The sequence below is a fragment of the Gymnogyps californianus genome, chromosome 28 (assembly GCF_018139145.2).
Source record: "Gymnogyps californianus isolate 813 chromosome 28, ASM1813914v2, whole genome shotgun sequence".
In the NCBI taxonomy this organism is placed as follows: Eukaryota; Metazoa; Chordata; class Aves; order Accipitriformes; family Cathartidae; genus Gymnogyps; species Gymnogyps californianus.
In genome coordinates this window covers 7310213-7336649 of record NC_059498.1, presented here as the reverse complement: position 1 = coordinate 7336649, position 26437 = coordinate 7310213, and the positions used below count along the sequence as shown (strand labels likewise).

Sequence of the window (26437 nt, the reverse complement as noted above, 5' to 3'; positions counted from 1 at the left end):
CCCTGGCAGGCGGCGGCGGCCGCGCCAAGATGGCGGCGCCCAGCGCGGCCCCGCTTCCGGCGGCGGGGGCCGCCATGTCGGCGGCGGCCGTGCGCGCGCGCGGGGCGGCCGGATGTTGATGCCGGGAGGGAGCCATGGCGGCGGCGCGGCCCGGCGGGCCCGGCGAGCGGCAGCGGCGGGTGCAGGCGCTGAGCGCGGCGCTGCGGGGCCGCCTTGGGCCCTACGAGCCGCTGCTGAGCGCCGCGCAGGCCGCGCTGGTGTGGGAGCGGCCGGGACGCAGCGCGCTGTGGTGGGCGGCGGCGCACGGCCTCTTCTGGTGAGCGAGCGGCGGCCGGGGGCGGTGGCGGCGGGGCCCGGGCCGCGGCTGGCGGGGAGGCGGGAGGCGGGCCGGGGCGCAGGCCGCCCCGGCGGGGCTCGGGTCCGCTCCCCTGTGGGGGGGCGCCGGGCTGCGGAGCGGCGCCTGCCGCGGAAGGCGCGTCCCGACGAGGCCCCTTAGTGCGGCGGAGGGGCCGCGGGTGCAGGCAGCCCCCGGTGAGCTCCCCCGCGCTGCCCTGGCGGGCTTTCCCCCCGTGGCAGTGGGTCTCGGGTGGGCGCAGGCGGCAGAGGCCGGCGCTCGGAGGGCACTAGCGGCCGGTGCCCTGCCTGCCGGCCCCTTCGCAGCCGCAGGGCACGCTCATGGCTCCCTCGGACCCCTTCTCCCGGGACCGGGTGAGCAGGTCCTGCGGGGAGGAACGCTGGGACCCGAGCGGCTAGCCTAGGAGTTTGAGTTCGTGACCTATTTCAGCAGACGAGAAAGAACCTGGAAGTGCTGATGTCTGCTTCAGCTCTGTCCCTCTCAGCGTGTTTTCCTTGTTATCTGAAAGAATGGAACTAATCAGCAAAACTCAAACAGTGGAGGAAGGGCAGCAGGCTCTGCTCGCCTCTGACAGGTGAGCTGTAGAGCAGGGCTGTCGTGCTCGAAATGACACGAGCAGATAAGGGTCCCTAAGGCAGCCTGACGGCAGCTGCCTGATAAGCTCCCCAGCAGGCAGCGCAGGCAGGCTGGATGCAGACTGATTAGCACTTGCTCGCTTTTCTCTGGCTGTAAGCGTTACTGAGTGACTGATTCGTTTTGAGTTGGTTTGCGTTACCCCTTTTGTGTGTGTCGCACAGATCTGGTTGGTACCGATTTGTTCGTTTCTTCCCCATAGGTTTTTTGCTCTGACTTCTCTTCGCTTGCTGTTCCTGGTTGCGTTTACCCTTATAGTAGTAGTTTGTCTAGATCAGTGGAAGAACAAAATCTGGCCTGAAATTGCAGGTAAGTTGCAACATTTGAGCTGATACCAGCAAATCAAGCACTGCTTTTAGCCCTAGAGGTATATAGGCTCTGCACTGCCTGGAGCTAAATAGTTAAAATCCTGGAGTTTTTGCTTTGTGAGTCTAGAAGCAGCCAAGAACGCTGTAGGCATGTTCTTCCTGGAGTTGGAAAATCCTAACTTACATAAACATAAGAAGAGCTTTTCATGCTTGTGACACTGGTATTTGTCTCATAATCCTGAAACATCTGGTGTACGTGAACTAGTGCAGGTTTTGAAGCCGTGATTCACCTTCCAAGCATTCAGTACAAGAGCAAGAAATTGAAGCATATGTGGAATACGTCTGGATTTCTCTTCAGAATCTGTAATAAATTAGCTTCATGTTTTAGGACGAAGATGAGTCCCAGGCTTGCTGCTGAGTAGAGATTTATTTGAAAGGAGAGGCATCTTAAAAGCTGTTAATGAAGTTACTCTTAAGCTTTTAGTAAACAAAGCAGTTCTGTCTATCATTTGGATATTAATATACTCATGAATACTACCATTCTTAGCAGCTCAGGATTTTGTTGGCTTTGCATGGACAGGTTGGTTTTGAAGCAGTGTGTATGGTTTGCGTGCTCGCAGAGGTGGTTCCCTAACTAACTAGCAAGTACAACTCCCAGCTTTCTGCTTCAACTTGTGTTCTGTGTAGTTCTTGGGAAGACATTAAAGCTTTCCTCGTTTTCTAGCAGCGGCTTGGCTCAGGCTCTGTAGCTGAAGTGTTCCTACTTATGAGGAAGTGTCTGTCCAGCTCCCTCATAAGCTTGATTTCAATTTGTCAGGATAACTGGTACATCCCTGGGTCACTTTTCAAATTCCAGCCTGGGTGAGAAAGTATCAAAAGACTTAAATCTCTGATGCCTCTCAGTAAGCAAGCTGTTCTTCCTTCACTATCTGGATGTGTGCAGGGGAAGGGAGGGAGTTGAAAGTGGTATTTTTTTGCTATTACCTGTCAGTGTAACCAGAGCAGCCTTCCAGACAATGTCCAACAAATGTTGAGGAGCAACAAGGAGGCTCTCTTGCAGTCTTGTACTGTCACATGTACGCGTTCAAAATGTATTATGGAGTGATGCATCTCCGGTTCTTAATTACAGTTGATGTCTTTTCCAGGTATTCCCCAGCTCATGAAAGCTTTACTTAAATCCCAAGAGCTAAGCATTCTCATGGCAAATTCCTTGCAACTAATGTAGTGTCTGTTCTTAATATTTTAGTGGCAAGACCTGACGAATTAGACAATGAGAGGTAGGAAGCTAATTGAATCCTCTGCTGTTTGGTACTTTGCTGTGATACCGTGTAATTATTACCTGCACGTGCTTGTAATGCTGGCTCCTTTGAGCAAGGAAGGAAGGGGGAGAAGGGAGCTGCCTAGGGGAGGGAGGATGGAGCCCTGGACTCTGTCAAGCAGTTGTGACAAGTTTTTGACTTGCCCGAGCCATTATATTATTCTTAAACTTTGCTTTCATAGCAGCCTCCAATAATGCTTGCTTGAGTGTTGTAAAACTTCCCCTGCCACTTCCCCCTGCACCCTTAAGTTAGAGGTGCTGCCTTAAAAGCAATTCCTTTTGTATGGGCCTCCAATAGCAGGAAAACAGCATTTCTTCTGGAAATAATGAAGTCTTCTGAGATCCGATAGGGAACGTTTAACAAGCTTGTTCCAGAAGTTGTTGCTGCATAGTTATGATCTGACTGCAGCATTAATAATGGGTTGAGAAATGCTGGGGTGTTGTCTTACTAATAACACCTTCCTCTCTCTGGGCACACCTTTCTGCCTGCCTGTGCTGCCGAGCCGCGCTGGTTGCTCAGCTCCCGATGAAATCACTTGAGCTGGTGCCAAATTACAAATTATTTTTTTTTTGCAGGAGGCCCAAGTACAAAAGGAATTGCTCTTCCTAACCTTCAAGTACTTATGACTAGCAGTTAAGAAGCACTAATAGAACTTGCCAAAGACAATGCCTCCGAAGTAACTGAATATATTAAGTAAGGTACAAGGCTGCTTGTAGATCTCGTGCTGAATTCTTGGGGGTTGCAGTTGACCAAATAAATGCAGAAAAAGCAAATGGATTTGCTTGATTTGCTTCTGCACTGCCCTTTCCCTCCAGTAGCATGGAAACTAGTCTAAGCCAAAAGACTGAATGACTGAAATTACTGCTCCTTAGCTGCTATGGGAGAACTGGGACACTTGTAGAACGGTATGTAGAAGTGCTGCTTTTGGCAAGGTGGTGTTCTGAAAGGCAGGCTGACCCTCATCTCTGGAGCTCAGCGGCTGGGGGAGAAGAGAAGGTAGTATCGAGACAAGTGTTTGTAACAAACTTCTGCACTGACGTCGACGCAGTAATACCTGTTCCCGAATTCTTCCCTTCACTGCAGCTGGGGATACGTTCACCCTCGGCTGCTCGGAGTGCCAGAACTCTGTCACCATTTGGCTGAAGGATGGGTGACTGGGACCAACTTCTTAAGTAATCTTTTCATTTTCAAGAGGCAAAACCCTGGAAAGGTAAGAATGTACAGACCTCAGCAAATAAAACGTTTGGTGTGGAGCCTCTGCTGACCACTAGTATCCTCTTGTGGTGGCATCCAGCGTTGGCTGAATGCATTCGGAGATGGGAGGTTACCGCGGCAGGTCTCCCACAACAACATGGCTATTAAGTGGTGGAGAGGAATAGAAAGCACAGGCAGAATAATCAGGTTGTGGAGGAGGGAGGTGAAAATGAGTGTTGGCATGTTGATTGCACTAGTGAAGTGAAAACGTAGCTGCTCCTTCTGTAGGTTTCTAGCTTTTTAAGTGTCTGTCAAACTCATCTCCCTCATTGGATTTCAACAGTTTGAGAAAGTGTGTCAAGCTTTTTTTTTTTCCTTTTTCTTCTTTTTTTGAGGCTTATGCAAAGAGGAACCTGTTACATGGTGGTACTGTCCTTGTCCTTTTCACCTCGAAGAGTTCTGTCTTCTTTAGTCTCTTCCTTGCTTTTAGCATCCCTGCTTTGGGAAGCTCCTCATATTCTGAGGCAGAGGCCTTGGTATGCTGCCTGTCGCTCTGAAGCCAGATACCTCCTGTGTCTGCGCTAGTCCTCGAGTGGGGTAGTTGAACGCTAGGAAGGCTTCGCTGTCGTTAGAATTATGACTTGACCTAGAATCTGCAGAGAACAAGATGGTCAAGAACTGAGTGGATCCAGTGCTTAACCTTGGAAACTCACTGTCTCCCATGTCTTCAGTTTTGCCTTCTAGCGTGTGGAGTCTTTACTTTCCTGGCTGTCCTGGGCCGGTATATCCCTGGACTCTTGCTCTCATACTTGCTGTGTAAGTAGATCTCTGTGCCAAATACAGGCTTACAAGTGAAAAGGGGTAGAGATGAGTGGGATTTGAATGTCTGAGGGATGGGGCTCTTCTGCTCAAAAGGCAAGCTTGTGTGAATGGCTTTAAAATCTAAAACAATACATTCTGCCTGGAATGTGGTGGTTCTTGTCCAGGACTCTAAGGTCTCTGGTCCAGAGAGAACATGTTTGAGTGCTTAGTAACCGTAGATCTGAGCACTAATAGGTTAGCCTCTCAATTTTGTTAAATTGGCAGAGGTGATTGCACCAATTCTAACAGCCTCCCACAGCATTGCCTTCAGTACTCAGATCTTGCATACCGTGTGTGTGTTATACTGCATCACAAAATGGGCAAGATGTTTGCCAAGTAGCATCCTGAACAAACTTCTAATCAGCATTCCCACTCACCTCAGTGCTCTTCATCCTGCTGTGGCCCCTTGCTGTGTACCACAGACTGGGGCAGCGCATGTACATGAAGCTGGAGCCAGCTCTGCAGCGGCTGGATTTCAGCGTTCGAGGCTACATGATATCAAAGCAGCGGGAGAAGCAACGTAAGTTTCTGTACTGTGTTTCTGACCCTTGGTACCTGAAACAGCCTGTGAATGGAGCCCCTGGTCTTGGAGTGGGATAGGGCTGCATGTATGGCATGGCAGTCACTCCAGCGCCCTTGGCAAATACTTGCAAGTGCTTGGGGAAGGAAGCAAGGCAGCTCTGCCTCCACAGGCATCTCCCAGTGAGCGGTTGGTGTAAGCTCTTCACGGTGCTGAGCTGCTCCATTTCTCAGCTGCCAGAACTGTGTGTTCCATATTGCAGTTGCACTGAAAAAAGAGGAAGGACTCAGTGCGAGGTAGCTGCTAAACATGTTCATCTCAGCAAAAGATCTGCAGCAGCCCAAGTCAGAAATGATCACGTTGCTCTGCTGTGGAACAAAGCGTGCTGTGTTATGTTATGTCCAAGCTTGCCAGTTTAGGGTTTTTCTGCTCGGCGTAAGGCTGGTCCTGTACAGACCCCTGTCCTAGCAGCAATAATAAGCTTTGAGTCTGGTTTCTGGCAGTGCGTCGCCGATCCCTTAATCAGGAGGCTGTGGATGATGGGAGTGACAGCGAAGAGGAGCTTGCCGCATTCTGTCCCAAGGTAACGAAATGTCTCGGAAATAGAAAAGCTCAGCTGAATAAAACAAACTCGCTGCATTACGTGGACATGCAGCGCGTGGCCCTGTATCCAGCGCGTTGTAGCTGAGTTGTGATGGAAGATCAGATGAGGATATTCTCCTTTTAGAGAGGTCTTTCCTATTCTGTCTCACTCAAGGATGTCCAGAGCTGCTTGTACCAACTACAGTCTCCCAGGCTGGGCAGTAAAGTCTGAAATGAGCCTCGATACCAGCCTCCCATGAGGACTGGGGTTAACTGGTGGCCGCTGGATCATGTGTTTTGTCTTGAGGCACAGGAATAAACTTTCCAGTATTTGATGTTTTCAATTTTATCTCCTATTTCAAAGCTGGATGACTCTGTGGTTGCCAAGGAACTAACCATCTCTGACTCGGAGCATTCGGATGCTGAGGTTTCCTACACTGAAAATGGGATGTTTAACCTTTCGAGGGGCCAGACTCCCCTGACAGAAGGATCAGAAGGTGAGAGGAAATGGGCAGCTTCTGGAAGGTGTGGAACGCTGAGCAGGCGCCGGTGTGACGGGTTGGAGGGAGGATGCATTGCCTTCGGCCCTTGAGCTCTAGCTGTTTGATGTCTGTCTTGCTGCTTAAGATGAGATGCAACTACCTGTTTTTTCAGAACTGAGCTTCCTCCTTAATTCCTGTGGTGCTTTAGCAGGGCAATGACAGCTGCTCTTCAAAGGCAGATCCAGCTCTGCCAGTCTCTGGCTGTAGAGATACAGGTTGCAGCGCAAAGTCTGGGGGGGGGGTGCTTTCCTGTGGCAGAAGGTGTCTGGTTCAGCATCCGCATTCCTTGCGAGTGAACTGGGAGCTCAGCAGGCATCCCGAATAGCTGTGTGAGGGGGAGATTAAAGAGTGTTCGGTCTGTGAGAGGACAAGAGACAGTCTGTCTCGGGGAGGTAATGGCCCAGCTTGTGTGTGCTGTGCTGCCCTTGCCTGCAGGGTGTTTGGCGTGTACTGCGTATTTAAAGCACTTTCTCCTCTTCTAGACCTGGACGGTCACAGTGACCCAGAAGAATCTTTTGCCAGGGATCTCCCCGACTTCCCTTCCATAAACCCGGAAGCAACTGGCATAGATGACGAAGATGACACCAGCATTGGGATCCCAAGTCTGGCTTACCGCCCACAAGTGACAGAAGATCTGCATCTCCCTTATGACCAGGAAGAATCCGGCGCACTGCCATCTGTACAGAATCTAACTAACAACATAGCCGGATTTGTCACCAGAGGGATGATACAGCTTGCGCTGTCAGGAGCCCCTCAGCCAGGCTCCTCACGCAGCGACAATCCCCAGAGAGGTGCAAAGACTTATCTTAGAACGGCCAGCTCGGACTTGGACACTGATGCGGAAGGGGATGACTTTGAACTGCTGGATCAGTCCGAGCTGAACCAGCTGGATCCTGCTGGCTCACGGGGCCAGTAAGCAATCCCATCACTTCCCTCTGGTTCTCTGTTGCGCATCGTGGGGGGAATCCTGGAAGGAAAAGCCTTGCACAGTTATCTAGATCGTCTCCTGTGTGAGTATGAGTGACGTGACAGCCAGTCCTGGCTGGGAACACCACTGTGACTTGTGACTCTGTAGCCTCGCTTGGATTTTAAAATAAACTACACTGGTAATTCATAGGGAGAAGGCGTTGATGTGATAGCTCCACAATCACCCATGCGTTGCCCTGCACTGTTTGCCAGGATGCTGCTTGCTCCAAACTTTCTCACCTAAGACAATACATCTGGTGTCTGCAGCTCTAGAGACCACCAGTCAGACCGACTTAGCATCGCCAAGGACAATCCTGAAGCCGACCTTCCGGGGCTGGTGCGTAACCAGGTGAATGGGATTGGTTTCCCCTCAGACTTAGTGTCTGGGACTTAATGCTATTCTGTCTCTAAGACAACTGTTCCCTGCTCCTAAAACGTGCACAGAATCCAAGTCTTCTCTCCCAGCAATATCCAGCTCCGGGTAGAAACAAACCCCTTGCTCCTGTTGTGGACACGATGGTGTACGGCCACAATGTTTGTACTTGCAATGACCGCTCATCTCTGGTTCCAGCTTTCTAGTGATGCTATTTTGTAAGAGACGTAATGGCAATAAGACATCTACTGTGATGACTAGAGTCCTGCAAAGAACATCTACATGTGGCAGCTGCTCTTGTGTTGCTTTCCTAAAATAACGGACTAACACTTTGCTAAAAATCCCCGGTGCTCCTCCGGCACGCGTTCGGCGTGGACAGTGGCAATACTGCGCTTCCCCTGCCGCTGCCTCTCGGGGAACTGACAGGGATGGGTTTTCTGGAGGAGGGAAGAGGTGGAGCTGGTCTGCCGGGCCAGTTTTGTTCTGGCCCTGGGGACAGCCTGCTGCTTCCAGCCCTCTGCAGTTGAGAGCCTGGAACCGAAGGGGGGACGCCAGCCCAAGCCACCGGTGACCGAAGAGCTTGTGCCCGTTGCGGTCACATAAACAAACCAGCAACCTACGGGGGAGAGACATTCTGGAGCCCTCCGGCCCTCTGCCTCACTGAGCTTTCCCATTGCTTTTTCTAAGCCATAGAACCTGATTTCGATCACATTTGTGCAGCAAAGAACGTACCTCTTCAGGGAAACCCCTTTATCTGCTGCTTGTTGTCTAAATCCCCTTGCCTGAACGCCTCGGCTGTACAGGGCCCTTGGGCTGCGGTTGGGGGGGTGGGGGTGGCCGTCCTCAGCCCCGGGTAACGGGGGCTGTCGGTAACAGGTTATTTTATACAAGCGGAAGGCTCAGTGCTGGCCTCGCACGGCCCAGCTGTCCTGGGGTGCAGTGGGCAGGCAGGGAAGGGCGAGCGCTCCTCACCCGTGCGGGTTTAGGACCGGTTCCTGTCCGGCCCGGTGGTGCAGAGCCCCTGGTCCGGGGGTGCGGAGCCCCCCCGCCCGGCCCTGCCCGCTGGCCCAGCGCTCTCCGGCCGCCGCTTCACCCTTCCCCCTGCGGCGGAGGGGCCCGTCCCGCCCGGGCACGCCGCTCTCCTCGGGGTCGGGCGGCCCGCGGGCCGCCTGCCCGCTCCCGCCGGCGCTCCGGGAGGGCGGGGCCGGGGCGGGGCTGCCGCTGGGCCGGGCCCCGCCCTTGGCTCCTCCATCGCCCCGCCTCTTCGGGGGCGCGGCTTCGCCTCCCCAGCCAATCGGAGCCCGCCTCTCTTCCCTCCCCCTGATTGGCGGGGAGCGGCCGGCGCGCCGGAAGTGCGTCAGCGCCGCCGGCCGGGAGCGGAGCGGGGCGAGCGAAGGCGGAGGATGAGTAAAGGCCGCGAGGGCCCCGCGGCGGGCGGTGAGCGGGGGCCGGGCCGCGAGTGGGTGCTGGGCGGCCGCCGCCCTCCCGTCGCGGTCCCGGGTGACCCCGGCGGCCGCGGTGACCGGCGGGCTGTTCCGCAGGAGGCGCCGCCGCCGTCCTGCTGCGGTACCTGCGGGAGCAGAACCGGCCGTACAGCGCCCAGGACGCCTTCGGGAACCTGCAGCGGGAGCACGGGCTGGGCAAGGCGGTGAGCGGGGCCGGGCCAGGCCGGGCTGGGGAGCGTGGGGCGGGCCGGGGCGCGGGGCCCGGCTGACGGCGCTCGTCCCGCAGGCCGTGGTGAAGGCGCTGGAGCAGCTGGCGCAGCAGGGCCACATCCGCGAGAAGGCCTACGGGAAGCAGAAGGTCTACTTTGCCGACCAGGTGAGCCTCGGCCCCGGGCACCGGCCCCGCTGGCACTCACCCCCGCTGACCCGCTGCCTCACCGCAGGAGCAGCTCCCGGCCGCCAGCGACGCGGAGCTCCATGGCCTGGACGGGGAGATCACCGCGCTCTCCACCAAGGTGCAGGCGCTCCAGCAGAGCTGCCGGCAAATGGAGGCGGGTGAGCGCGCCCTGCCCGCCCCGCCAGCCCCCGCGGCACCGGGAGCGGCTGCGCTGGCTGGGGCCCCGCGGGCATGGGCGGCTGTGCCCTGGCCGCCAGGCTGTTGGTCCTGCCAGTGATCGGTGCCTCCCTTCCAGAGCTGAAGGACCTGAACAGCTCCATGACAACCCCTGAGATGGCCAGAGAGGTCGAGGAGCTGAGGAAGGACTGCGCGAGTTACGCAGAGAAACTGGAGAGGATTAAGTCTGCCACCAACCACGTGACTCCGGAAGAAAAAGAGAAGGTAAAGAGCTGCCAGGGCCTGAGCCGAGCGCCAGCAGCAGAGCCCGGGCCAGGGCTGGGCCAATCATACCGGACCCTTCGCCGAGTTACCTGGTCCCCAGTCCAACTGGTACCAGTACGACAGAGGCAGGGGCTTGTGTGGGACCTGGGCTGCTCCGCAGAGGCTGTGTGTGAGCCTCAGCCTGTGTGCGATGGTGACGACTCTCGGGGCGTCTTTAGGAAACAGCCTGAGCTGCCTCTTCCTTGCAAACCTTTGCTTTGGGCAGTCACCCGCCGCTCAGTCAATTCATCCTTTCCTGTCTTGGGTGATCCGTTTCACAGAGGTTCACGTCCCCGCAGGGGCCTCGTGAGCCACTTGTGCTGTTAAATAACTCTCTGGGCTTACGGCGGCTTCGTGGGGCGGCTGCTGCCTGGTTGGTTCTCACTTTGCCTTGCTGTTCGCAGGTCTGTGGCGAGCAGAAGCTGTACTGCAAGGAGTGGCGGAGGAGGAAGCGAATGGTAACGGTCGTGCCATCGAGCGCGGCGGGTGGGCAGCGCCGGGGAGGTGGCGGTGACAGCCCTGCGGTGACGTGGGGTCTGCAGGGCAGTGCGGGGAGCAGCCAGCCCCTGTTGGAGCTGAGCGCCTTCCCGCCGCTGCGGTGCTGAGCGAGGAGACCTCAGGCGAACGCTGTAGCTGTGGAGCAGGGAGTGCTGCGCCGGCCGCACTCGGTGCCGCGTGGGTTTGGGGAAGAGTCGCGGGTACCAAGGTGATCCCCTGGGAAAAGGCCGTGTCGCTGCAGTGCCCAAATACGCGAGTCCCTGTGGAGCTCTGCCTGTCCTCGGGAAGCAAACCAGACTCTCCTCACGTTAGAGACAGCCGCTCCCACGCTGTCACCCGAGCTGCGCTGGCTTGTGAGCCCCCACGGGGGACAGTCCCCGAGAGCTGTAGCATGCTCGGTGCACGGCCGCCCCGCAGCCCTGACGGCAGCCCTGTCTCGCCAGGCGACCGAGCTGCTGGAGGCCATCCTGGAGGGGTACCCCAAAAGCAAGAAGCAATTCTTCGTAAGTACCGAGGCCGGGCTCGGCCCCACAGTCCCAGGGCGGTGGTGGCGGTGGCGGCTCCACCTGCGTTGCTGCACCAGGGCAGCCGCTGTGCTGAGACGCTCTGTGCCTGTGCAGGAGGAGGTCGGGATAGAGACGGACGAGGACCATAACGTCACGCTGCCGGCGGCTGTGTGAGGTGCTGAGGGACTCTCTTACCCTGGGAGGAGAAGGAGCTGATGCGGAGCTGCCGCTGAAGCTCAGCCGTTGGGTTGGTTTTTTCCTCTTTTTGCAGGGCTGGGGCTCACCCTGCTTATTTATGTGCGTTTGTTTTAAAATGCTTTGCAGCTGGAAGGGTGGTGGGAGCGAGCGGCTCGGCACTGGGCCCTCTCACTGCCTCACTTGCAGAGGGAATGTTATTTCTTCCTGCCCTTCAGCGCAGTGAGCTGTCGAGGTCGGGTGTCCTCACGGGGCTGTGAGGGGAAGGCGTAAGTACGCTGTTGTAGAGTCCCTGGTGTTCCAGTAAGAAAAGGAAGCGAATGCCTCAGGGAGGCGAATGAACTAGTGACTGTTACGGCTGCAGAGCTCTACGTGTATTTCAGTCGCGTCCCGCAGTGTGACTGAGTGGTACACGAGAATACGGCCCATTAAACACCAGGCTTTTGGTTCAGCCGTGCTTTGCTGTGGTGCGTTCTCTGTTCAAAGGGTGTCGGGGCAGGGCTTGGGCTCTGGGTCGCAGCAGCACAGTAACCTGAGCCAGGACGGCTGGGCTGGGCTTCCAGAAACTACCTGTCCGTCTCTGACCAGCTCTAGGGGAAGGCTCCAGGAACTCAGCAACAGAAATAAAAGCAGAAAAATCATTAAAACATTCAGCAAAATTTATTTAATTACTTTTCACAATAGAAAAATATGTTGCTTTCACATGTGAGGTCTGTAAAACTCCACGTCCTCCTCCCAAGACAGGAGGCAGCTTCTGGCAGAGCATCTCCAGGGGTTCAGTCCGTGCCCGTTGTTCCGCCGCAGAGAGTTCTGCTCACCCACGAGAGAGGATTTTCTTCTTCACAAAGCAACATCTTCCAGGCGAGACACAGCTGACCCTGTGCGTGCTTTATCGGTGATGTGCATCACCGCAGGGTGTGACTCTGGGGCTTCCATTGCATTGGAAAGGACACCCAAAGGCAGGGTTTGAAGAATTATTCTGCATAAAAATCACCCCCTGAATGGGTTCTCTGCTACTAAATGGGGGTAGAAGCAGTAGCTTAAACATTCTCATGCTGCAGCATTCAAACCACGTGACCTGGAGCTGAGCGCTACCTCGACAGCGGAAAAGCAGTGTAAAAATAAATATCCACTGCCCCTGGAGCGGGAGCACGAACGCGATTACAGAGAACAAATCCTGCTGCCGGCGTCACTGCGCTGGAGGAGCCCCGCTACAATCGCTCTGTGCGGTGAATAACCATCGCTTGGGCAGCGGCTACACCGTGCCACGAAGCATTTGTGTTGGCCAGAGCCGTGAACCATACTGACAGCAGCAGTGTGTGACAGGCTAAAAAGTGTTCCAGAGAGCATTTGTCTGCAAAGCTGACGCTGACAGTGCTTCAAGATGACTTCAGCGATTTATAAAAACAAAAATAAATCAAGGCTGGTTACGTATATGTGTGTGTAGATAAAAGTTCTAAGGAGGAGCAGCGAGAGCTTGTGGCAGCGCTGTGCTGCAGCTACTGAACTACCTTCCTGTTCAGCATGGCCACCTCAAAACCCAAGGACAGATGAAGCCAGACATGCTTCAGCATTCACCAGCACGAGCAGGAAAAGCCTGCACAGAAAGCTCACTCCCTTTCCCTTTCCGGGGAACTACGGCTACAGCGGAAGAGGTCAGGTTTTAGCAAGTCCCCGGCGCGTGCCGCCAGCTCTGCACCGGGGAGGTCGCGGCTGCACCGAGTAAGCGTCTCCCTGGCAGTGATGAGCTCATCCTTCAGCCAGCTCTGCCAGCTCCCCCAAAGCATCTACACAACTTAAAAACCCTGCCCCGTAAGAGCTGCTTCAGAGGGAGGTACGAGAAAGCCCGCGGTTACGGGAGAAGCCTATTCCTAGTCTGTTTTAACAGAAACCAACAGCTTTTAGCATCCGTTCTTGTTTCATTCCCCCTCCCCTGGGATCAGAAGGGGTTGTGTCGGAGGCCTCAGGTTACAGAGCAGATCTGCTCCGCAGCGGAGAGTCAGTGGCACAGGCAAACCCCGCCACGCCTGCCTGAGCTAAAGACTCTCTGGCACCTTAAAAGACCTCTACTCAATACACACTTTTTTCCCCCGCTTTGCTAAGTCCCTACAAATATTTGGCAATATCGACTGTGACAGTACCTGTGGAGCAGAGGTGTCTGCAGAGCCTGTTTTGGTTTTGTAGTTAATACAATAAATAATTCAGAGAAGCTTTAAAAACAGCCAGGAGGGAGACGGCCCAGCCCCTTCCTGGCGCCCGTCACCCAGGCCCCCGGGCAGGAGGTGCCCCGTCCCCGCCGGCGTGGAGGCAGTGGCAGCCCCGGAGCCGCTGGCGCCGCAGGGGAAGGCTCAGTAGAGCTGACTCTTCAGCTGGTGCAGGACCCCGATCACAATGTCCCGCAGCGTCTGGGGCAGAGAGGAGACACGGTCAGTTGTTCCAGCGGAGGAACGGCCTGTCCCCGGTGAGCGACTCCCACGAGAGCCTGGGGCACGTGCCGCGGCCCCGGGGCTGGCACACGCGGTGCCCAACACCGCCACACCTGCACGGGAACCGCTCCCACCCCTGTTCCTGGGCCGCAGGGTCTCAGGCAGCCGTGGCAGAGCAGGGACCCGGCCCTGCCTCAGTGCCTGCCCCCCTCAGAGGTTCCTTAATTCCCAGAAAACCCTTAGGTGTCCCGAGGGAGTGATGGCGACCAAGCAGGACTCTCCTTCTGAACTCTGTTTCACCCTGGCCAGCTCTCAGCACCAAACCAGCCCAGCGGCAGGAGTGGGAGAGGCCGGAGCTCGGGCACCATCTCGCGTGTCCCCCACGCCCCCACCCTGCCCCAGTCCAGCACCGGTCACACGCTGCCCTTTCGGAAGCCCCAGGAGAGGGGACAGCGCAGCCGGTCCTGCGCTGGGCGCAGACGTGCGCAGCGGCCTCTGCCCCGTTTCCCTCTGCCATCGCAACATCCACCCGCAGCTCCCGCGCTCACCTGGGGCTTGCAGTGCTCCTCAATCCAGCTGAAGACGCATGCCGAGAGCTCCTGAAAACTTGTTACTGAGATGGAGGCGTTAAAGGACTGGAACAGGGAATCCATAATGCCTTGGAAAACCTTGAACTTCACCTCGTCAGAGACCTGGTCCTTCCCCTCGTTCGGGTTGTCCTGATGAGCTTTCACAATCTGCTCGTAGTTCCTGAAACAAACCAAGCGTTCAGCAGCAGAGTGAGGCCTCCCACGCCCAGCTTCTGCTCAGCTGCAGGGGCAGAGCTCACTGCCTGTCACCGGCCATCGAGAACCACCGCAGGGATGGGGAGGACCAAGAGTTTGCGGAAGATCCTGCAAGTAAATAAATGCTGGGAAGCTGCAGCCGCTCCTGAGACTGGGAGCAGATTCATTTTCTGACTCAGATCCACCTTCATACTAAACTCCACCGACTGACCCAAGACAGACCCACACTAACGAGCCGCTGGAGGAGAAACGATGACAGCAGGCAGGGAGAGGTTTGGTACTCCAGGTGCCAGGCTGCCTGCGAAGCACTGAGTGCATCCGTGGAGCCTTGCAAGGACAGGGGGGAAAACAGCAGGAAGAAGAGGGCAGCACCCCGACACCTCTTCCCTTACACTTTCATGATCTTCAAGGCCATCACGTCTTTCCTGAGGGTAGAAACTTCCTCCTCTTGCTTCTTCTTTTCCTTGTGCAGGAACTGGATGTAGTCGATGGCTGAGCATGAAAACGCAGAGTGAGGATTTGAGAGCAGACACAAGCCCCTGAGATCCCCACAGAAGGTTCCCGAGCCCGGGCAGCATCAGCTCCCGGCTGCCCTGATTCTCCTCGGGGAGGCGGGTGGGCGGGCGGAGGTGGCCAGCACCTGGGCTCCCCCAGAGCATCATCACACCAGAAGGTCCCAAAGTGCTGAACCTCCATGCTGCATGGCTCTAGCAAGGTGTTTTGGGGGTTGATAGCACTCCCCACCCTCAAGACTCACTTTTCTGGAGGACGATGGCCTTGCTCAGCTTCTGGGAGCCTATGGAGAAATCCTGCTGCTCACAGGTCGGAACGATGGCCTGCAAGTCATCGTAGCCTTTCTGTGGGGAAGCAGAGCCACGGCGCATGCATTTGGAGTTCAGCAGCATGAGACAGGTTGTTTCAAAAGGTGTCACATCCCAGGTCCCACCACGCAGCCAGCCTGGGCCAAGGTGGCTCCCAGCACACTTGTGTCTGGGCAGGGTAGATCCAGCAGCAAAACAAAGGGGAAGGTGCTGAGAACAGCAGGGTGCTGGGTGCCGCAGGGCCCCGGGAACCAGCGAGTCGCTGCGCTCTGACAGCGCACGCAGCCTCTCAGGTTACCTTGATGGCGTCTCGCCTCTTCTGCTCCGCCTGGGTGTGCGCCCGCCTGCGCCGGTCCTTGTACGACTCCTTGTAGGACTCCTGGTGATAATCGCTGTCCTCATCATCTGCGTGGAGAGAACTCGCCTGAGTGCGAAGAAGCCTGACTGGTGAGCTCCCGACGCACGGGGGGCAGAGGCGCACAGAGCGGGCGACAGCTCGAGGAACCAGCTGGGCCCTACGGGCTGCGGCCGGGCCCAGGACAGCCCCGTGCCCCCAGGGCGGCAGTCAGCTCCAGCAGGTCAGGCCAAGGGCAAACGCTCCAAGCGGCCCTGCCAACCCCCTCCCTTCCCTTGCGGAGCCGGGCAGGAGGAAGATGCCTGCAGCTCCCTTGGGAATGCGCCAAAACCTGACCGATTCCCTACTCCAAGCACTGCTGGAAACTGCAACACCCCGACGCTGTTCCCCACCACCCTCCCAGGGGTGGGAATCCTGCCCAGCCGGCGAGAGCGGCAGCCGCGCTCGCACCCTCGGCACAGGGGTGAGAGCTGGAAGCCCCGCTACGTGCTGGGCACCACGGGGAGCAGAAGGACCCACGGTCACAGAGGACAAACCCCACCGGCCTACCTGTGTTGGGGACCGAAGAGGCACTGGTAGAGCCAATGCTGTTGGCCCGTGACACTATGCTTCCTTTCCTAGCGTTTTCCATAAAGAGCGCTGGAAGAAGAGGTTTCACAGAGTAAGTGACAAACCCGGGGCACGCGACCAGGCGCAGAGGGATGGGGTGGACGGGTCACCAGGCAGCCGCTGCCACCGTCACGCTCACGACAAGCGGCTGCTGTGACCGCGCCGGGGTGGCCCGGGGCCAGGTGCTGCCCGGGCACCTACCCGAGTCCAGGCCATTGTCGCTGTAGGCTGCGTCCACCTTGCGCGGGCCGGCGGAGCCACGGCGGGCAGGAGGAGAGACGTCAGCTGGGCTGGGGCAGCAAACCGTGGCCCCCGCGCCCCGGCCCGGCCCCCGGCTCCCCCCGGAGCCCCCTGAGCCCCGGCCCCTGACCCTCGGGAGCCCGGGCCGCCCAAGCAGCACCCTCCCTGCCCCTCGAGCTCCGGTCCCCGCGCGCCCAGTGACCTTTGCCTTCTGCCCCTCGCCTTGACCCTTCACCCCGTCCGTCGTGCTCCCCCCGACCCTTTGCCCTCGATCCGGCGCTCACCCCGCCTGCCCGCCCCCACTCGGCCCCGGCCCGGCGCCCCCGCCCGCGGCCCCGCGCCCGGAGCGCCCTTAGCGGCGCCCAGCCGGCCGGCCGGCCCGGTCCCCGGCCCGAGCCCGGCGCGGAGCCCGGCGCACGGACCCACCTTCCCCCACGAGTCCTCGGCCGCGGCGCCGGGCGGCTCCGCCATCTTCCGCCCGCCCCGGTCATGTGACCGCCGCGGGGGCCGACGGGAAACGCAGTCCGCCTCGCACCGCCGGGCCACCAGGGGGCGCCCGCACCGGCGGCAGCGGCGCCGCCGGGGGGGCGCGGGGATGGGACCGGCGCGTCCCGGCCGGCAGCACCGCCCGGTTGGGCCGCGGTGCCCCGGGCCCGGTCGATGCCCGGCGCTTTCGTAACCGCCCTGACGTCAGGGTGACGCAGGAGCTCCGGGCCTGGGTCAGAGTCCGCCGCCCGCGGAGGTCCCGGCCCCGGCCCTGCGAACCGGGGGTCCCGGCGGCCTGCCTCGGGCCGGGCGGAGGGCCCGGGCGGGGCTGCCGCGGGGAAGGGCCGGCCCCGCCACCGGGGGCTGCTGCCGGTGAGGGGGCAGGGACGGCGGAGCCGCCGTGAGCCCCCGGGGGAGGCGGGAAACCGGAGCAGGCAGCGTCCACAGCGGGGGTTACTGCCGGGCCGTCGCACGGCGAACACCGACGGAGGCCGTTTGCGTCAGCCGGTCCTCGTGTCAGCAGCGTGCAACAGAAACGGGGTCGGAAAAATAAATTGTCTCTCGAGCGGGTTAAATAGCCGCGGAGAGGATGCGGCCTGAGCAGGGCTGGTGGCAGAGTCCAGCCAAAAGCGGGACCGAGCGCCAAGGAGCGTCTCACCGAGAAGTCCAGCAAGCAGGTGTCCGTCCGTCCGTCTGTCCGTCCGGGCAGCCCCGGCCCAAACCACCACAGCGTCTCCGGGTGCCTGAAGAGGCGGCAGGCGGTCAGGGCCGGGGGCCACACAGCCTGGCCAGTGCCCCCGGCGGGGCCGGGACCTGGGGTGGCAGGAGGACTTACTCCCCAGGACCCACTGCTCCCAGTGCCTGCTGGGGCCGGTGCCGGTGCCCGCCGGGATCAGGAACGGCCATGCTGGCTGCACCGGTGGGGAACGGGGGATGCCGAGACACCTGGAGCGGCGAGGGGATCAGGGAGCCGGCTCCGCCACACCACGGCACACCGGCACTGGCACGGTGCCGCACCGGCACACCAGCCCCGCCGCCCCGGCCCAGTGCCATCTCACTGGGAGGCGGCCCGGCCGCCCACGCCCGGCCATGGCTCGGCTCTGCCCCGCCGGTACCGGGGCGGGATGGTCTCGTGCTCCCGGTAACATCACAGGCGGGGCCTGGGGGCAGGACCGGCCACTCTGCCCTCACCCACTGGACGGACCCGGCGGCACCGTGCGGGACCCCGGCCATGGGGACCCCCGGCGGCACCGAGCATCTCGTGGGCTGTGGCCCCACTGCCTGCGGTGGTCAGGGAGGGGGAGGCAAGAGGGGGATGGGACCCGCCCCGGGCCCGGACCCCCCCGGATCCCTGCGTCCCCCAGAGCCGGGGGCGATGCCTCACAGCGGGCAGGGGCAGGCAGGGGCTCAGGCAGGGCAGGGGACGGGGGCACCGGAGCCAGCTGCTGGGGTGGGGTTCAGCCCCCTGCGAAGGCGGGCTGGGGGGTACAGGGGACAGGACCAGCACACAGACACGCACAGAGGGAGAAGCCTCTTTACTGTCCTACAGGGAGGCCCAGGCACCAGCGCAGGCTCAGCCCTTTAGCCCGAGGAGCGGCTGCAGCATCCCCCCTCTCACCAGGGGACGGCAGGACGCCCCCGGCCCCTCTGCGGGGCTGGACGTGGCCGGTGGGTTCAGCCCCTGCGCTGTGCTCCTCCCCGGCATGGCTGGCTCACTGACGGCACATGATGCCAGGACGTGGACCCTTGCCTCCCGTCCCACCGGTGTGGGATCTGCGGGGTCGGCACGTGACGGTCAAGAGGAGCGTGACCCCCTCACAGGCTGCGCTCCTGGCTCAGGCGCTGCTGCAGGAGGTCCCAGGCCTTCTCCACCTGCCAGAGAACCCACGTGGGGCGGCACCTCAGAGCCCGCGGCCAAGCCGGGGACAAGGCGAGCGGCACCACGGCACGGGCAGGAGTGTCACATGAGGGTCCCACGCTTCCTATCCCTTCCCTGCCACATTTACATCCCCGAATTTGTCCCTCGTGGCCGTGCCCAGAGGCAGCCTCGATGGTGAGCAGCACGCCCAGGCACACCATGCATGACCTGGGCACAGCACTGAGCCCTCCGGTCCCCGTCACTGTCGCCCACCTCCCCCTTTGCCACCCGAGGCAGACCCCAGTGCTGCAGCCAGCCCGGGGCTCACCTGCTTGCGGGTGACGTCCGGCTCCCAGAGCGTGCACAGCACCACCTGCGACTGCTCCACCCGCTGCCTGTTGGTCATCTGGCTCTGCAGCCGGCTGCGAGCAGCCTCCTCGCTCAGCCCGTCCCTGGCCATGATGCGCTTCACGGCCTGGCAGGACCAGAGGGGACACTCAGGCGCTCGGAGGGGAAACGGAGAACCAGCCCCAGCGGCAGGCGACGGGCCAAGGGGCATTGCCCACCTCCTCCTCCGGGATGATGGCTGTCCACACCTCATGGACCATGTCTTGCCAGCCAGCCTCCAGCAGCACGGCAGCATCCAGCACGCACACGGCCTTTCCTGTGGAACGAGGCCATTCCTCATTACCTGGCAATCGCAAGGCAGCGCGACTGCTCCTTGGGGTCCAACCCAGCCAGTCCACTTACGCTCGTAGAGTCACACCTTCCTGCAAACCGGCAGCACAGATGCTTTACTGCTGAACCAAAGAACCTCACGTGGAAAAGAGAGTAGCAGGCAGAGGCTGTGTTTGCTTAAAGGGCACACCTGGGATGGCAGGCCTCCCGGGCACGGCAAGACAATGCCTTCAGCCAAATGCCTATCGAGCTACCAACAGCATCTCCCAAGAGCTGGAAAAATTCTGCTCCCAGAAGGAATACACACTAGGCTCACTGCTGGAGCACTACACCAAAAATGAACTTGAAGTCACATGGGAAAGAGAAAGCAATCTCCACTCTCCTTTAGAGCAGGAAACTTGAGGTAAGCCTGTCCCAGCTGCCGGCCCAGCTGAGTGGAGGGGTCTGCTCAGAGATGTGCTAGTGAAAATCCCCAGCAAGCTGCCCAGCAGAGAAGAGGGGGGTCCGAGCATGGAAAATACTCACAGTGCTGCCAAAAGCAGCAGATTCCCGGGGCTCTGCATTGTGGTGTGCTGCACAAGACCATGCACCCAACTCCCACCTTTGTGCTGCGATGGGAGCCGCCCCAGTTACCTTGAGCATCTGCCTCCTTGATCTGCTCCTTGATCATCCGGGCTATCTCAGGCCACACAATGTCTGTGAGAGTCTTCAGCCGCTCCTAGAAAGGATCACGATGGGATTTGGTTACTTGCCCTCAGAACCCCCGGGCAGCCAACAAGGGGATTGCTGGTGGCAGTCACAGAGGGCACCCAGAAAGAACGTGCTAAAGCACAGGGCATGGACCTGGCCCATCGCCTGCTCGCTAAGTGCAAGGAAGGAAAGCTTCCACACTGGCCAGAGGCTCCCACGCCCACTGACGGGGTCGAGGCTCTTTTCCCTATTATTTTCCTTGCCCTACCAGGCACAGCAGAACCTCGGTCTCTGCTGCAAGAGGCGCTTTGCAAAGATCTGCCCTGCAGCACAGCGAGCTCCCCACGCAGCAGCACCCACGCGAGACCCGTCCGTCTCAGGGGAACCCCTTGAGCTGCCTTCACACTTGGGCTGGGGCAGCCCATAGGACCTGAGCGAAAGGCTGAGCACCGGCCCGGCCAACAAAGCCAGGCGCAGAGGGTCAGGTTCGGCTGCCGCGTCACCGAGCCCCAAACCACGCAAGGGTCAGAGAGTGCCGGCTCCGCGTACGTCAGGGCTGTTGCTCTGCGCTGGGTGAAGGACAAGTGTGGGACAGAGGGGACGGGCAGGCAGCAGCAGCTGCCGGGGCGAGAGGAGCGTGTCCAGCACGGCTGCCGACTCGGCTACAGAGATGGAATCTCTGTGTCCTACCCTGTCCATACATCACTGCCAGAAAGTAGTCAGGAAGGCGTCATCAGCTCAAAGGGCTGAAAAATAAAAAGCCTCAGCACACACAGAGAGCTCCCTGCTCACGAGGTTAAATATTGACAGTCTCTGTGCTGCTCTCACCTGGTTTCCAAACACTTTGGCCCCAAGGACTTTCCTGTTAATCGTCCCATCTTCATTCAAGATTTCTGCAAGACAGAAGCAGAACAGGCTTGGGAAGAATGAATCCAACTCCCTGCAGCAAGCCTAGGTCAGAGCGAAAGGATTTCAGCATGAGGCTCTCAAAGGGACCCAGAAAGGAGCTGTAGGACCTGACCTGGCAGCTCTTCACCTTACTCCAGAAAAGGACAGGGAAGAGCTTTTCCTAGACAAACAGCAGCCCGGTTTAGCCTTCCACACCAGCCAGTTTACAGCAGGTCTGACAAGGGATGCGCAAGACTTGGGGAAAGCAGTGGTTTGCCCCGCTCGGGCCCAACCATCACTGAATCAGCTACAGAGGCCCGTCTGTGTGGTGTGGAGCCCAAAACCCGCGGGGAGGGAGGGGAGCGCAGGCCAGGACGGCTCCCTGGGACACTGGGACGATGGCACACCCCTTCCTCCTCCTCCTCCTCCTCCCAGTATTCCCTGCAGCCTTCGGTGGCTCTACCTGCCCCAAAGGCCGCCACCACCTGCTCGTAGGCAGGGCCACCGGGGACATAGACGGCATGGCCCAGCTTGTCAGCGTCGATGAGGAACGCTCCCAGGTGCCCCAGGAGTTTGGCGATGGAGGTTTTCCCACTCCCGGTTCCTCCCGTCAGGCCGATCACGTACGGGCGCGAAGGCAAGGCAGGGTCTTGCTAAGGGAAGAAGGAAAGCCGTTGCCAGCAGACGGAGGACACAGGCTCTGCTGGAGAAGGATCCCGACCACCCGGCCTGGAGACAGGCATGAAAGGTCCTGGCCCTGCAGAGCAGGGACCTGCTCCTGCCGGGGGCCAGTACAGGCAGCAGGCAGGCAGTCCTCCGAAAGTTGTCCCCCTGCAGCGGGGGGATGAGCTGGCTCTTCAGCTCCCGAGGCTGCCGCCCCTCCTCCCGGGCACACTGTTCCCATCGCAGCCCGCCGCTCTCCACGCACCCCCCCTCACCCGCGGGGGCCGCAGCAGCGTCCCCAGCAGCCTCTGCCGGAGGCTGGAGGAGCTGATCTTCTCCTCCTCGTTCTGACCGTGGTCAGGGTCCTTCATCAACGAGATCTCGTAGAGAGCCAGCTCGGGGAGCCCCTGCCGAGAGAAGAGAACCCCGAGGGCGGTCAGCCCCGGGGACGCAGCGGAGGGAAGGGGGCTCAGCAGGAGGTCAAAGCCTGAACGAAGCAGCGCAAATGAGGCTGCGGCTGCCCCCACCGTCCCCACGGGGCAGCTCCGTCCCCACGGGGGGCACGCTCCCGGCAGCCAAGAGGGGAAGGGAGCCCACAGAGCCGCCTGTCTGACCCCGACCCTGCGCGCGCGCGGGGCTGGCGGCGCTGCCCGGGGTCACGCTGGGTGCAGAGGCTGCTGCACCACCCTTGGGGCGCACGCAGCCGGGGGCAGCTCGGCACAAAGCACCCATCTGCGGGGTGCCGGCAGGCACGCGCGCTGGCATCCTGCCCTCGAGCCCGGGCCGCGGAACACTGGGGCACTGAACAGCCGCGGCCCATTTGCCCGCAGCCAGCGGCAGGCAGGGGTGAGAGGGCAGGAAGGGGCAGCCCACTGGGCTCCTGCGCAGGCATTACGTTTTCAAGTCTCTTCTTGTTCACAGCCTCCCCTCCCCTGCGGGTCTCCTCGCTGACCACCAAGCACTGCAGGTCGGGGTCCGTGACTGAGGGGCCGTAGGGGTCGACCAGAGGCACGATGTCGTAACGCAGCGAGGGCTTCACGTCCTCCAGGAACTCGCGCAGCTTCGCCGCTCGCAGCTCGTACGGCTCGATCAGCTCCGTCAGGACCTTGTCTGCCGGGCGCCAGGAGGGTGGAGAAGCAAGAGAGCGTCCGTTTAACAACGTGCAGCTCCCGGAGCGGTGGCGGAGAGCGACGGGAAAGCAAGACAGGGAGATGGAGACAAAACCCGTCCGTGACTTTGGGAGGCTGCCTCCTCCGGCTCCCCTCGCCCCCGCTGCACCCTCAGCTCCATGTCTGCATGCCTCGCTCGCTGGCACAGATGGGATGCCGGGTCCCCACCGTCACCCTGCCCAGACAGCACCGCCCGGGTGCTTTGGGTGCACGGCTGCTGGGACCCCACGCACCGCCGGCCGCGGCACCGGTCCCTCTCACCGCCCTGTCCCGGCCAGCACCGGGCTCACCTCTCGACCCCATACCAGCAGCAGGGCCGGCCGCCCCCGGCCCCCCATTCCAGCACGGTGCCGGCCGCCCCGGGACTCACGGCGGAGCAGGTCGCCGTCGGCCACCCCGGCCAGGAGCCGCTGCCGGGCCAGGAGGCAGCAGGCGCTGAGCAGGAGGCGGTGGGCGCCGTGGAGCCGGTCGAAGGTGCCGCCGACCGCCACGTCGGAGAAGTCGGGCAGCGCCGCCTCGGGGTCCTCGGGGTCCTCCTCGGGGTCCCCCCCGGGCTCCTCGGGGCCGCCCAGCAGCAGGGCGGGCAGGCGCGGCGGGCAGCCGTAGGCGGCGGCGGCCAGCTGCCGCAGGCCGAGCTCCACCGGCCCCGGCGGCCCCGGCGCCTCGGCGGCGGCGGCCAGCAGGACGCGGGGCGGCCGGGCCAGGCGGCGGCCGGGGCCCAGCAGGACGCGCACGTCCAGGCCCCGCTGCGCCGCCGCCGCCGCGTACAGCGCGGCCAGGGCGCGGAGCAGCGCGGGGCCGGCGGGCGGCGCGGCGGGGCGCGGCGCGGGGGCGGCCAGGCGCAGCCCCGGCTGCAGGTGCACGTACAGCGGGCCCGCCACCACCCCCGCCGCCGCCGCCAGCGCCGCCGCCGCCCGCCGGGGCAGCGCGCCCAGCGGCGCCGTCAGCACCAGCAGCCCCGAGCCGAAGCGCGGCATGGCCCCGCCGGAAGCCGCCGCCGCCCCGGAACCGCCCCGGCGCCGGCACCGGGCACCGCCTCTCGGGGGAAGCCCGGCCGGTGCCCGGCGTCGGTGCCCGGCAGCGGGGAAGAGCGGTCGCGGGGCGCCCCGGTGCAGGCGGACGTCGGGACCGGGGCTCCGCCCGCGGAGGGAGGAGACGGACAGACCCGGCCCCCCGCCCGCGGCACCGGGCACGGACGGCGCCGGGGTGACCCCCGGGCGCGGCCCCATCGCGGTCCCCGCCAGCCCCGCGGAGCACGGCCGGATCCCGGGGACACCCCCCACACACACACACCCCCGCCGCGGAGGCAGGGGGAGCCCCCGGGGACCGGGCTGAACCCCTGCCAGCCCCCGGGGACCGGGCTGAACCCCCGCCAGCCCCCGGGCAGGGCTGCCCGGCAAGGGGCTGCGGCGAGAGGGACGGAGCCGGGAGCCGTGCGGCTGCAAAGGGCTTTATTGGCAACACGGTGGGACCGAGCCCCCCCGCACCCCCCGGCCGGGATGGACGTGGCAGGGTTGGGGGTCCGCACCGCAGCACGGCTCCCCCGGCATCACGGCGGCTCTGCTCAGGGTTGGTCTCCGCTGGCCTCGCCGTGGCCGAACACGAAGTCGTGCATGGCCCGGACGTACGCGGAGCCGTCGGGGCTGGCCAGCCTCAGGCGCGAGAGCGGGGCGAAGAGCTGGGTGGTGACGCAGCGCAGGGGAGGGCAGGGGGTGCCGATGGCCTCCAGGAACGCCTGGCACCGCAGAGGGGTCAGACCCATCCCGGCATGGCCCCACAGCCACCCCCGGGCACAGACCCCTCCCGGAGCCCCTCACCCCCATCCCGCAGGGACTGACCTGCAGGACCTCCTCCACCTCCTGGGCCGTGTCGTGGAAGAGGCTCTGGCAGTGCCGCAGGTACCGGTGGTAGAGGCCCCGCGTCTCGGCATCCAGGCCCTGCAGTTCGCTGCCCTCGGGGTCCGGGCGCTGCAGGTTGGCCAGGAAGCTGGTCTTGACGGGTCCGCACTCCACCAGCGTCAGGCTGCGGGAGCGAGCGGGGCGGCAGCTCTGAGCCGAGCACATGAGCCGCCATGGTACCCCCTGTCCCGGCATCCCTCCAACCCGGTGCCTGGTGGGCAGGAGCACAGCCCCCCGCGGCACTGCCGGCACTCACTGGATGTTGAAGGGCTGCAGGACGATGGCCAGGCTCTCGCACAGCCCCTCCACCGCAAACTTGCTGGCGCAGTACACGGAGTTGAAGGGCAGCCCTGGGGCAGAGCCGCACCCTGAGCACCAGGTCCCTTCCCTGCGGCTCCCCGTGCCACAGGGTGCTGGGGGTCCCACCACAGCAGAGCCAGGACCCACCTTGCAGCCCCCCGATGCTGCTGGAGACGATGATCCGCCCGGCCCTGCGGCGCTTCATGGCGGGCAGGAACGCCTGGATGGTGCGGACGGTCCCAAAGAAGTTCACGTCGAAGACGGTCTTCATAGCTTGGTCGGAGCAGGTCTCCAGGGGGCCCATCAGTCCCACCCCTGCGTTGCAGACTGCTGGGCACAGGGCCCGTGAGCCAGGCACTGCAGCCCCCCTCACACTCCCTGGCACTGTTGAGGTGCCAGAAGACAGGAACGTGGGGGCCCTTCCCTGTTGATGGGCCAGTGACCCTCGGCACCCCCAAACCCAGCTCCTGCACCCCTGCCCCGCTGAACACGTCCCATCCCAGCCCCAGGACTGCTGGCACCTCTCGTGACTTGGCATCTGCTCCCAGTGCCCTGGGGAGGGTCGGCGACCCCGAGAGGTGCCCCCAGCCACCCTGGGGACAGTGGGGGCACTGGGAAGAGCCGTACCCAGCACGTCCAGCCGCTGTCCCTGCACCCGCCGCGCGGCGGCTGCCAGCGAGCGTGGGTCGGTGACGTCAAGCTGCAGGACCTCCAGCGTGTTGGGGCAGCAGCCCCCAAGGCGCTCCAGCAGCTGCTCACCCTTGGCCAGGTCGCGCATGGTGGCATACACTGCGGGCGAGAGCACGGCCGCAGGGCAGCGGTGCTGCCGAGCTGCTGGGCCAGCGTCGGCCCCAGCACACCTGCAGGCACCAGCCGTCCTTGGCGAGGCACTGCCTGGCCCAGCCTGGGAGACCCCCGGGGGTGCCGGCCCCCCCAGCGCAGCATCACCCCTTTACCTTTGAACCTGTGAGCAGTGTCGTCTGCCAGGCGCGCGGCCAGCCCCAGGCCGATGCCCGAGGAGCAGCCCGTGATCAGCACCGTGGTTTTCTCCATGGGCAGGCAGTGCTGCCCGAGGGGGCCGCGCTGTTTAAGAAGGCTGGGAGGGGGGGTCCCCCCGCCCCACGCCACGGGTGTTGTGTCTGCCGCCTTATCTCAAGGCCCCTCCACCCGCCTCCCTGCCTGCGCTCAGGGCTCCCTGTGCCTTGATGCTCGCACAGCTGCCGCGATAAAGACCCTGCGGAGCCAGGACCCCCCCGCGGGAGGAGGCTCTGGGGCACAAGGGGAGCCGCTATCCTGGGGGCTGGCACCAGCTGGGGCCAGCACCAACCGCGCTGTGCTGTGCCAGGCACCCCGGCTGCCGGCACGCATCTGGCAGCGCGTTTTTCCTGCTATGCAGG

At 61.7% G+C, this 26437-nt stretch overlaps 5 protein-coding genes across 10 annotated transcripts; 2 read left to right on the top strand and 3 right to left on the bottom strand.

Annotated features, from left to right (window-relative positions):
* Positions 1-116: 116 nt before the first annotated feature.
* Positions 117-7940, top strand: RETREG3 (reticulophagy regulator family member 3). The gene is made up of 9 exons (XM_050911819.1): positions 117-316; positions 1191-1297; positions 2543-2573; positions 3699-3825; positions 4541-4625; positions 5053-5190; positions 5694-5773; positions 6137-6269; positions 6797-7940. Exons 1-9 carry the CDS (start codon positions 135-137, stop codon positions 7228-7230), a joined length of 1317 nt encoding a protein of 438 aa, XP_050767776.1. The 5' UTR covers positions 117-134; the 3' UTR covers positions 7231-7940.
* A 1116-nt stretch (positions 7941-9056) lies between these two features.
* Positions 9057-11263, top strand: PSMC3IP (PSMC3 interacting protein). Of its 3 annotated transcripts, none has more exons than XM_050911700.1 (8): positions 9057-9087; positions 9198-9301; positions 9385-9474; positions 9542-9650; positions 9824-9936; positions 10380-10433; positions 10917-10976; positions 11094-11263. In XM_050911700.1, exons 1-8 carry the CDS (start codon positions 9057-9059, stop codon positions 11151-11153), a joined length of 621 nt encoding a protein of 206 aa, XP_050767657.1. In that variant the 3' UTR covers positions 11154-11263. The 3 variants fall into 3 exon arrangements, with proteins under 3 accessions (XP_050767657.1, XP_050767656.1, XP_050767655.1); XM_050911699.1 differs by having other exon boundaries at positions 9542-9653; positions 9791-9936; XM_050911698.1 differs by having other exon boundaries at positions 9057-9090; positions 9195-9301; positions 9542-9653; positions 9791-9936.
* Positions 11264-12504: 1241 nt separating this feature from the next.
* Positions 12505-17573, bottom strand: MLX (MAX dimerization protein MLX). 3 transcript variants are annotated; one of them, XM_050911697.1, is made up of 8 exons: positions 17555-17573; positions 16372-16408; positions 16111-16200; positions 15505-15611; positions 15143-15242; positions 14778-14877; positions 14149-14350; positions 12505-13579 (listed from the first exon to the last, which is right to left on the bottom strand). In XM_050911697.1, the coding sequence occupies exons 3-8, from the start codon at positions 16190-16192 to the stop codon at positions 13523-13525; spliced, it is 648 nt and encodes a 215-aa protein (XP_050767654.1). In that variant the 5' UTR covers positions 16193-16200; positions 16372-16408; positions 17555-17573; the 3' UTR covers positions 12505-13522. The 3 variants fall into 3 exon arrangements, with proteins under 3 accessions (XP_050767654.1, XP_050767652.1, XP_050767653.1); XM_050911695.1 differs by lacking the exon at positions 17555-17573 and adding an exon at positions 16837-16881; XM_050911696.1 differs by lacking the exons at positions 16111-16200; positions 17555-17573 and adding an exon at positions 16837-16881.
* An 850-nt stretch (positions 17574-18423) lies between these two features.
* COASY (Coenzyme A synthase) lies at positions 18424-23819 on the bottom strand. The gene is made up of 9 exons (XM_050912088.1): positions 23213-23819; positions 22569-22783; positions 21949-22080; positions 21474-21663; positions 20951-21015; positions 20066-20150; positions 19321-19418; positions 19083-19229; positions 18424-18768 (listed from the first exon to the last, which is right to left on the bottom strand). Exons 1-9 carry the CDS (start codon positions 23817-23819, stop codon positions 18712-18714), a joined length of 1596 nt encoding a protein of 531 aa, XP_050768045.1. The 3' UTR covers positions 18424-18711.
* A 518-nt stretch (positions 23820-24337) lies between these two features.
* Positions 24338-26093, bottom strand: HSD17B1 (hydroxysteroid 17-beta dehydrogenase 1). Of its 2 annotated transcripts, none has more exons than XM_050911865.1 (6): positions 25997-26093; positions 25668-25829; positions 25188-25367; positions 24997-25090; positions 24681-24864; positions 24338-24577 (listed from the first exon to the last, which is right to left on the bottom strand). In XM_050911865.1, the coding sequence occupies exons 1-6, from the start codon at positions 26091-26093 to the stop codon at positions 24407-24409; spliced, it is 888 nt and encodes a 295-aa protein (XP_050767822.1). In that variant the 3' UTR covers positions 24338-24406. The 2 variants fall into 2 exon arrangements, with proteins under 2 accessions (XP_050767822.1, XP_050767823.1); XM_050911866.1 differs by having other exon boundaries at positions 25188-25355.
* Positions 26094-26437: the final 344 nt, after the last annotated feature.

Excerpts from the sequence above, each read along its gene's own strand:
- HSD17B1 (XM_050911865.1), bottom strand. The coding sequence starts at position 26,093 with ATGGAGAAAACCACGGTGCTGATCACGGGCTGCTCCTCGGGCATCGGC. Across the intron at positions 25,830-25,996 it reads CACTGCTCACAGGTTCAAAG|TGTATGCCACCATGCGCGAC; the intron begins GTAAAGGGGTGA and ends TCTCGCCCGCAG. Across the intron at positions 24,865-24,996 it reads CTGCAGCCCTTCAACATCCA|CCTGACGCTGGTGGAGTGCG; the intron begins GTGAGTGCCGGC and ends TCGCTCCCGCAG.
- PSMC3IP (XM_050911698.1), top strand. The coding sequence starts at position 9,057 with ATGAGTAAAGGCCGCGAGGGCCCCGCGGCGGGCG. Across the intron at positions 9,475-9,541 it reads AGGTCTACTTTGCCGACCAG|GAGCAGCTCCCGGCCGCCAG; the intron begins GTGAGCCTCGGC and ends GCCTCACCGCAG. Across the intron at positions 10,977-11,093 it reads AAAGCAAGAAGCAATTCTTC|GAGGAGGTCGGGATAGAGAC; the intron begins GTAAGTACCGAG and ends GTGCCTGTGCAG.
- RETREG3 (XM_050911819.1), top strand. The coding sequence starts at position 135 with ATGGCGGCGGCGCGGCCCGGCGGGCCCGGCGAGCGGCAGCGGCGGGTG. Across the intron at positions 3,826-4,540 it reads AGAGGCAAAACCCTGGAAAG|TTTTGCCTTCTAGCGTGTGG; the intron begins GTAAGAATGTAC and ends CCATGTCTTCAG. Across the intron at positions 4,626-5,052 it reads CTTGCTCTCATACTTGCTGT|TGCTCTTCATCCTGCTGTGG; the intron begins GTAAGTAGATCT and ends CACTCACCTCAG.
- MLX (XM_050911695.1), bottom strand. The coding sequence starts at position 16,881 with ATGGCGGAGCCGCCCGGCGCCGCGGCCGAGGACTCGTGGGGGAAG. Across the intron at positions 14,878-15,142 it reads GGCCATCGTCCTCCAGAAAA|CCATCGACTACATCCAGTTC; the intron begins GTGAGTCTTGAG and ends TTTCATGCTCAG. Across the intron at positions 13,580-14,148 it reads AGGAGCACTGCAAGCCCCAG|ACGCTGCGGGACATTGTGAT; the intron begins GTGAGCGCGGGA and ends TCTCTGCCCCAG.
- COASY (XM_050912088.1), bottom strand. The coding sequence starts at position 23,819 with ATGCCGCGCTTCGGCTCGGGGCTGCTGGTGCTGACGGCGCCGCTGGGC. Across the intron at positions 21,016-21,473 it reads GGTGGCGGCCTTTGGGGCAG|AAATCTTGAATGAAGATGGG; the intron begins GTAGAGCCACCG and ends TCTGTCTTGCAG. Across the intron at positions 19,419-20,065 it reads CAAGGAGGCAGATGCTCAAG|GAAAGGCCGTGTGCGTGCTG; the intron begins GTAACTGGGGCG and ends CTCGTTCCACAG.